Source organism: Echinops telfairi, unplaced genomic scaffold (assembly GCF_000313985.2).
Source record: "Echinops telfairi isolate 266 unplaced genomic scaffold, ASM31398v2 ScPeMD7_7469;HRSCAF=8507_1, whole genome shotgun sequence".
Taxonomy (NCBI): Eukaryota; Metazoa; Chordata; class Mammalia; order Afrosoricida; family Tenrecidae; genus Echinops; species Echinops telfairi.
In genome coordinates, this window is record NW_022111373.1 from 74461853 (window position 1) to 74470888 (window position 9036).

The 9036-nt window shown below is 45.6% G+C and overlaps 1 protein-coding gene across 1 annotated transcript in view; it reads right to left on the reverse strand.

The window, feature by feature from the left end:
* Nucleotides 1-3045, reverse strand: part of AGGF1 (angiogenic factor with G-patch and FHA domains 1) — a 42977-nt gene extending 39932 nt beyond the window's left edge. The window contains exon 1 of the mRNA XM_045285216.1: nt 2675-3045. Coding sequence (XP_045141151.1) covers nt 2675-2975 — 301 coding nt within the window. The 5' untranslated portion in view covers nt 2976-3045. The remainder of the gene's footprint in view (nt 1-2674) is intronic.
* Nucleotides 3046-9036: the final 5991 nt, after the last annotated feature.

The window sequence follows — 9036 nt, forward strand, 5'->3', positions numbered from 1 at the left end:
CAGGGGTCCAGTTCACTGTCCCTCAGACCCGTTGGAGGGCCAGACTATAGTTTAAAAAAAAACTATGAGCAAATTCCTATGCACACTGCACATATCTTATTTTGAAGTAAAAAAAAACAAATGGGGCAAAAACACCCGGCGGGTCAGATAAATGTCCTCAGGGGGCTACATGTGGCCCGCGGGCCGTAGTTTGAGGACACCTGAGCTACAGGAAAAGGGTACAGGTGACTCTGAAGGGAACCGTGTGCCCTATACATTGAAAGGATGCTACAAAAGCCAGGGAAAGAGTAGGGAGCTGGCTCAGTCAATATTTTCAGTCTGACAGGACCTCAAAATGAGACACCTAGTCTCATATAAGCATGAAAAGAACCAAAAGCATTTAATGATGCGTAAAGCTTGTAAGACTTGTGAACAAACGGATCACCTGGATATTTTATGAATCACCAGGAGTGGAGTACTAGCCAAAAGACTAGCAGTTCGAACCCACCAACAGCTCAGGAGAAAATTGAGGTTTTCTATTCCCATGAAGATTTCCAGCCTTGAAAACTCAATATAGGATCACTAGGCGTCAGAATGGACTCAACGGTAGTGGGTTTCAGTGTTTCATGTAACTGTCTGGGCGAGGATTGGGGTGAAACAAGCAAGGTACCCAGAGCACCAAATGTGAGCACTCACTGTCAGGATGTCTGAACCTCCACTTTACCAACGGATGAAAACCACAAGGTATGAACTGCCCCGCGCGACAGCATCTATTTACACACTTTTTTTTTAACTCCAAAGCTTGTGCAGACTGTTTTCCTACTCGTTCATTCTCAAGTCCCAGGCCGTTTACTGCTCTAAACACAATTACTTTGGCTTACTAACAAAACTCTACTCTGTCTGCGACCATGAAAGACAAGGAGAACTTCCCCCCAAATCCACTGCTATCAAGTTGATTCCCATACAGCCTCAACTGTCTCTGAGCAGCTGGTAAATTTGAACTGCAGCTCAAAACCTCAACCGAAAGGCCACTAGCGCTCCTTAAGAGACTAGGGAGGAGTTATGATTATCAGCAGTAAAGTGAAGTTGCCTGGTGCATTTCAATTTCTCATGGTAGGATGATAGATATCAATTTAGCAGATCCAAAATGCTGTGGCTCTTCAAAGATTAGTACAAACGTTCATTCAAAAGCTCTACAGAATCACTCACCAGAACTGGCTCAATGATAATAGGCTTTTGGTTATAACAAGCAACATTTTAACCATTTACCAAAGTTGCCTAACTGTATTTGGCCAATCACCCTCTTTTCAGAAAAAGTTATTCAGTATCCCCTTGGCAATTAAAAGCTTTTGTACTATAGCTCATAATCCAGGATAAAGTTCAGGTATCTGCTTTGGCAGCACCCCCTCCCCCCAATCATCTCAGTGCCCCCAGGGGATGATATTCCCCTTTGGGAAACAGGACTTTCTGTCTTGTTATATTTTGCATAATTACTTTTACCACGAGGCATCTTTTCCTAGCATGGTCCTTACTAGCTTTGTAGATGTTCAAGAGCTCAAACCAACCAGCCTGTAACAGTTGAGTAGATTCTGATTCACAGTAACCCTATAGATCAGGGAAGTGTCTCATAGGGTTTCAAAGGCTGTAATATTCTAAGGAGTGGATTGTTACATCTTTATCCCAGCTGGCAAGTTTAAACCACCAATCTTTTGGGGAGAAGCCAACATTTAACCTGAGATGCCACCAGGGTGCCTTAGGATTCAACACATTGTCATTAAGTCAATCAGAACTCATTAACGACCCTATAGGACAAAATAGAACTTCCCCTGTAGGTTTCTAAGACTGTAAATGTTTACAGAAGTAGAAAGCCTTGTCTTCCCACTCAGGAGTGGCTAGTGGTTTCAAATTGCTCACCTTGCAGTTAGCCACCCAGTACATCCACCATTATGCCACAAAGTGTTAAATTTAAATTAGCTTTATGTGGCACTAACTTGAACTTATGTGTCTAGCCTCTAGCACACGAGGGATGAGCAGAAAGATTGAGCCTGGCAACAGGAGAAAAAAGTGAATTTTTTTGTCCCTCCCCTTGGAAACTAGGATTGGATTGCTTTACCAACCTTTAAAATTATTTACTTTACTGTGACAGGTTTTTGGGGTTTTTATGAGGTGGCATTTGGAATGTGTGCCCTTTTCCAGCACCAGACTGCTAACAGCAAGATCTGTGAACCAAACCCCTCAGCCACTTCCTGTAAGAATGGTGAGGCTGTTTCATCCTAAAACGATTTATTCTTGGGTTCCCTACTAGGGTCACTATGAATTGGAATCCACTTGGTGGCAGAGGGTTTGTGGAATGGTTCTACACTTGATTTGAACTTCACATCACAAGTCTAGTGAGTGGGCGATGAAGTGGGGCTCCTGATATTAACTCCAGGGCTTTAACAAGCTCAGAAATGATCCAGAAAAAAATTGTTACAAATGAACTGCCAAAGGGGCGCTACAGGTGAGAATGGGCATCATCGAACCAAAACATTTCCATTCAATTCCGGCCAGCCATAACCGCTACTCCAACACTTAAAAATCGAGTAACCCGAATACTTAAGTTATGCTCCGAAAGTGCCTAGAATTACTGCGCCGAGGTGGATTTCTTTGGCTTTTCAATATTTCAAGTACTTTGTACAGTCAGTCGTTCTATAACCATGCAGGCGCTGGAGGCTAGGCAGCGGCTCGGAAGGCCTCGCCTGGGGCTGGCCGGGGCGCGGGGCTGGCGGCGGACCGCGCACCTGGGTGCGGAGCTCCTGGTTGTTGCTCTCGGCGCTCTGGTACAGCCGCTCCGTGTGGTGCAGCAGCCTCTCGATCTCTTGCACCTGCCGCTTGCAGCTCCGCAGCTCGCGTTCCAACTTCTCCACCTTCCGCCTCAGCTGGGCCAGTTCCGGCTCGGGGGAAGTGGGTGGCGACGACGAAGGCGACGGCGGCTGGGACGGCACCTCGGAGGCCATATGGCCCGGCGCGACGGGGGTCCACGGGCACGGAGGGGGCGACGCTCACGCAAAGGCCGGCGACGGCCGGCTCTGAAGCCCCGGGAGCGCTCCGGCAGCAAAAGGCCGCCTCTCGCCCGCCCGGCTGCGGCGGCCCCTGGCCATGACGACCTAAATAAAGCTCGCTGCCTGCGGCCGAGCGCGGTGGCAGGCTACGTGCAAGGCGGACGCAGGCCACGCTGCGACCCGCACGGCGCCGAAACCCCAAACTTTACTGGCAACTACCTTCCCCAGCGACCGAGAAGGCAGGAGGGGCGTTGAGTAGTGGGCGGGCCGGGGAAGCCGAGACTAGAAGCGCTCCGGCCTTTCCCGTGCGGAACCGGAAATGATGGTCTCCGTGACGGGGCGGGGTCGAAACCAGGAAGGAAGCGACGGGAAGCGGGCAGGGTCTGACCGTGCACATGCGCACTTCGCTCCGACTGCGGAGAGGCGGGGAGGGCGTGGTTCCCGTGGTCCCTGGTGGTGGGGAGGGCTCTCAAACTCGTGTTTCTGCCCTTCTCCGAGAAAGTGTTGTGCAGGGTGTACGATCTAGTTTACCGTTTTTGCAGTTCAGAGCAGAGTTTCGGAGAGACGTTTAGCAACGGTTTAGGGGATTATAATCCGGATTAGTGCCTACTGTTCTGACACCCAAGGAGCCCTGTTGGGTAGTGGTTATGCGTTTGGGCTGCCACCAGCAGCTCCAAAGGAGAAAACTGGGCTTTCTACTCCCGTAAACAGTCCCGGAAACCCACAGGGGGTCGCTTTGAACAGCATTGACTCGATGGCAGTGAGTTTGGTTTAGGTTTGGTTCTGACACCCAATTTAGTCATTTTACTGACTTCCAAGAGTTTAGCCCCAGGGAAAAGGAAAGAAATCCGTAGACCTGATTTGCAGAGATTATCCCTGGTGGGAAAATAAGTGGCAAGATTCTCTGGAGGCTGGAGGGATATGCTCAATTTAGGTGGATTTGATTTTTCACCCTCCTGGAGGTTAGCCGTGGGTCACTAGTCTTCAAATTGATTAAGGGCTTTTCATTTGCAAAGGTCAATTAGAATTAAACCTTAAATTCCAAATGCTCGGCCTAAGACTAAATCTTGTCTGTCCTCACCCAGGCCCACCACAGAACCTGTTTTAGAGCAAGTGTTCATAAATATTAAAACAAAAAACAAAACATGTTCAATGACCATTATTTTTCTGATTTGCTCTGGCCCACCAGCTGACACATTGAGGCAGGAAGGAGCTGCCCTCTCTAGATCATGCACACATTTCCCACGAGGTTTTCCTATAAGGTCTCATTAGAGTCCATTTCGACGGCCCCATAAGACAGAGTAGAACTGCTCCTGGGGGTTCCGAGGTTGTATATCTGTGGGAGCAAACTGCCTCATCTGTCTCACGCAGAGCGTCGGGCGGCATGGAACTTCTGACCTGTGGTTAGCAGCCCAATGCAGAACCCACTACACCACCTGAAAATGTCAGGAATCTACCCTGGCAGATTCCTGAGGAGCAGACAGAAGTTTCCCTCTAGTCTTTAAAGGAAATCGAGTGGGAAAACAATACATCCTCTTCCATCCTTTTCCATGAAAATAAGAATGTAGTGCTTAAAAAAAAAGAACTTAATGCATTATGGACATTTCTAAAATTTATCTACGTCTTTTATATAGGAGCCATTTAGAAAATCCATAAACTTCATCTGTAAGGTACCTCCAAAATAAGGAGTTTTCAAGTGTCCTTTAATTATTACAGAGTGCGTATTGTTAGCTACCATCAAGTTGGTAGCTAACTACCTGGGCCTGCACCATCCCATGATTGGTTGTGGGTTGTCAGGTCCATGTTTTCATTAGCTGGTTTTCAAAAGTAGATCTCCAGGCTTTTCTTCCTAGTCTGTCTTAGACTGGAAGTGTCTCTGAAACCTATTTCACATAGCAGCAAACTGGAAAACCACCATCGGCAGATGGGTTGGTGGCTGTGTCCGAGGTACATTGGTTGGAATTAAACCCAGGTCTCCCATATGGGATGCAAGAATTTTAACTCTGAACTACCAATGCCTCACAGCAAAGAATGAATGAGTGACTGTATTAGTTGCTATTTGAAGCAATGTTTCTGTTCTGTTCTTTTCAGCTTGGTGATAATTCATTGCAGAGGCCACACCAAATTCAGATGATGCTCATGATTATGGTGTTTACTAGGTAAGTTAATGAGTTCTAATTCATGTGAGAAATGCTCAGGATATAGTTGTTCATTCAGGACAGTGTCTTCTCTCCCACGTCCACAGGCTGGCCCTTCTCTGGCCCTCTGCCTCTTGGCCTGGCCTCTGCCCTGCTTGAGCGATGATTTGTTAGGGCTACCAGTAAATGCCAACAGGGCATGCCAGTTCACCATAAGCCTCAGCTTGAAATCACTCAGCTCCAGCTCTGGGTCAGAGTGCCCAAAGGGACTGCCCTCCACAAGCCAGCCTCCTGCCTGAAAGCACTCTTCTTTGCTTGCTGAATAGCCATGAAGTTCACCACTCTGCCTCCTGGTTCTACTGCTGTTGCTGCTGCTCTGATGCCAAAGCTGTCTTTTGGATCAAGGGGGTTCAGTGCATAGGAATTTGGGGGTTCAAAGGACACAGTCTATTCTCGACTCCTTGCTCACAGTTACTGAGACACTCCAACATCTGCTTCTGAAATGGCTGGTTTTCCCATACCCAACGAGATGACAATCACAGTTAACCCTACTAACAGTCATTCGTAGCTGAATCATACAATCCAGTAAGGGTCTTCCCCCACCTTGTTACAAAGACCCAGCAGGAAAATGAAGGTTGTTTTGATGAGAGTGACAAGGACTATGGCTGTCAGAGCTAGATTAAGTAATTGACTGCGTTGCAGTTTCTCTGGGGCATTGGTCTTACCCATGGTACTAAGTGCCTTTGGGATTTGAAAACCGCTGTTGTTCGGTGCCATTGATTCAGTTCCAAAAGAAAGCAGAAGATGGCCCAGTCTGTCACCACCTCCACAGTCATTGATACGTCTGAGCCCCGTGCTAACCTCAGCGAAGCTATGATTCATTTCATACATGGATCCAGATACATTTCACTGACAACTACCTTCTGCCGAGGATGATCTTCTTCACTAAAAATTCCTGATACCGTGTCCAAAGTATGTGAGACAAAGTCATGCAGTCATGAATATTCTGTGTTGGCTGTACTTCTCCCAAGACAGCTGTGTTTATTCTTCTGGAAGCCCATGATCTATTCAATGCTTTTCACCAACACCATAATCAAATGCATAAATTCTTCTCTGGTCTTTCTTATTAATTATCAAGTTTTTGAATAATGCATGTGAGTCAGTTAAGAATAACACCTAGTCTTTCCTCAAAGTGATACCTTTGCTCTTTAACACTTTAAAGCGATTGTTTTGCAGCAGACAGACCCAGCGTGATTCCTCATTTGACTTCTAGACTGCTGCTTTCATGGACCTTGATTCTGGATCAAGGTGTTAGTCCTGATAGACTAGAGAAACAAATTCATCAACACTTGTATGTGTATCAGAAACTGCTTTGTATACAAGAGCAATTGTACATGAAGAAAGCATCCCAGCCCAGTCCAGTCTAGGCCCATAAGTCCGATATTAGCCCATATGTCCAGTCCCAGTTTATAAATCCTCTTCAGACTCACAAAACACATGCAATGACGCCGAATGCAGGAAGATCACAGGCCAGTAGGTAGAACGTCTTGTGGATCCAGTGGCAATAGAGGTATCTCATCACTGGCAGGGATCTATCTCCACGTGGTTCCTTCAGCTAAAGCTCTGACTGCCATCAGCCTGTGTCCATGTAGCTTGTCAACAAGAATGTCTTGCAGGGACTGTATGTGTCGCTCCTCCAGCGAGCTATTTATCCCTTTAGTGCCTCTAAATGAGGTCATCAAGCTCCAACTGGATTGACAGGCTAGACTCCACCTTCACTCTGAATCCTCAAATTGACACCATATTACGTAACTATCACAGTGAAATAAGCCTTTCATGACTTCAATCTTCTCTCCATTTATCATGATGTCATCCACTTATTTAGATGATGTTAAATCATAATCCATATTGGCAGCTGTCATCTTTACTCTTCAAAACCAGTTGTTCGAATGTATCTTTTTATATTTTCAAGGTCATCCATCCAAATTTTAAAATAAGACTCCTGCTCTCTCCTTTGATTCTCCTTCCCTCTCCCTCCTTCCCCACTCCCTCCCTCTCTCTCCTGCCCTCTCCTCCTCCCACATCACCACGTGGACCACCAAGAAGGGCCGAGGTGAGTAGAATCCACTTGTTGTGCCGGAGATGGCTACTTGCAAGATTTTCAGACATTCATGAAAACAAAGAGTGAACAGAAAACATCTGGAAATGGAGATGGCTGGCAGTATCCATGAGACATCTCAGCGTCCTCAGAAAAAAGGGCCAGCTATTGAAAAAGAGGAAACATTCATGGACAGAGTTAAAGTCCAGTAAAGATTCCTGAAGAACTAAAAGCCTGGCTTGCCACTGGGGCTTAATTATCAAGGACATGAACTAGGAGGCAGTCAATGGGAAATCCCATGAAACCACATCCCTAAACTTCCCAACTAAGGAACCAAATCACATGAGGTGCTTAGTTGTACATAAACAACCACAGCATTAACATCTTTTAAAAGTCATTATTGGAAATATATCTATCATACAACTTTTGCCAATCTAATTTTTTACAGGTGTCCAACTCATCAACAGTAATTTTACAATAATCAGCTGTGCAACCTTACCCTTAATCAAAGCGATTTTTCCATCATCATTCCTCCACCATTAATACACTTTTGTTTCATATATCTATCTATCTATCTACCTATCTATCTATCTATGACTCCTAATGATTTCATCCGAATTCTTTAACCCCATCATACAGCTGATCTATAGTTCACTTAAAACCACTGGTCAAGGGAAAAACAAAAGTCACATTTTTTTGAGGAAAAAGAGAAAGCCTTGTCTATCAAACATGCAAGCACAATACCAGCTGCTTCGGAGTTGACTTTGATTCATGGAGACCCCATGTGCGTCAGAGTTGTTAGGAGCTGCATTGAGGTGCTGGTAGCACAGACTGGATTATATTGACTGAGAAAGTTGTGCCTCAGGTTCTGACTGACCAGGAAAAAAGAACGTAGATTGGAAACCTGCCGTGCTTTGAAAGAACAGCTGTGATGCAACCCAGACATTTTTCCCAAGGTCATTACAGGTGACAAGACATGGTGCTATTTTTATGACCCAAAAGCAAGCATCAAGCAGGCCAGTGGAAGATGCCATCATCACCTCACCCCACAAAAGCTTAAGTGAAATAAAAAAATGGAGACGCTGCTCATTTGTTTTTTTGATGTGAGGTAGCTAGTGCATTTGGAGTTTGATCCACCAGGTCAGGCTGTTGATCAAATTTTGTATTTAGAGGTTCTGAAAAGATTGTGTAACAGTGTGCAACAAAAAAGGCCTGATTTGTGGCAGATGGGAGACTGGTTTTGCCACCACCACAATGCACCTGTTAACATAGCCATTTGCCAGTTTTTGGCAAAAAACAGCATGCCTCTCTTGCCCCATGCACCTGACTCACCTGACCTTGCTTCTTGCAACTTCTCTTTGTTTCCAAGAATGCAGAGAGATATGAAAAGACAGCGACTTGACTAAATAGAAGAGGTGAAGAAAAACTGAAAGAGGTGCTGTCAGCCATCCAAATAGATGAGTCTGAAAAATGTTTCCAAGAATGGAATCGCAGATTTGACAAATGTATTAAGTCTAATGGAGAGTACTTTGGAGGTAATAAGATTGTTTTATTTTTTTTAAAGCTAAATACATAGTTTTGGGGGGGAATCCAGTTTTTTTTTTGGTGGGGGGACTCCTAAAATATGTTTGTTGGTTTGTTTATCAAAGCTCTGTCAGAAACACTTGTCCTAGTCCTGCCAACAATGAAGTGCCTGCATCAAGCCGGGCCCCCCTAGATTCAGGGATGGATAGATTTTACTCTTCCATCTCCTGTATTTCCGTGGCTGGTGGAGTGAGCC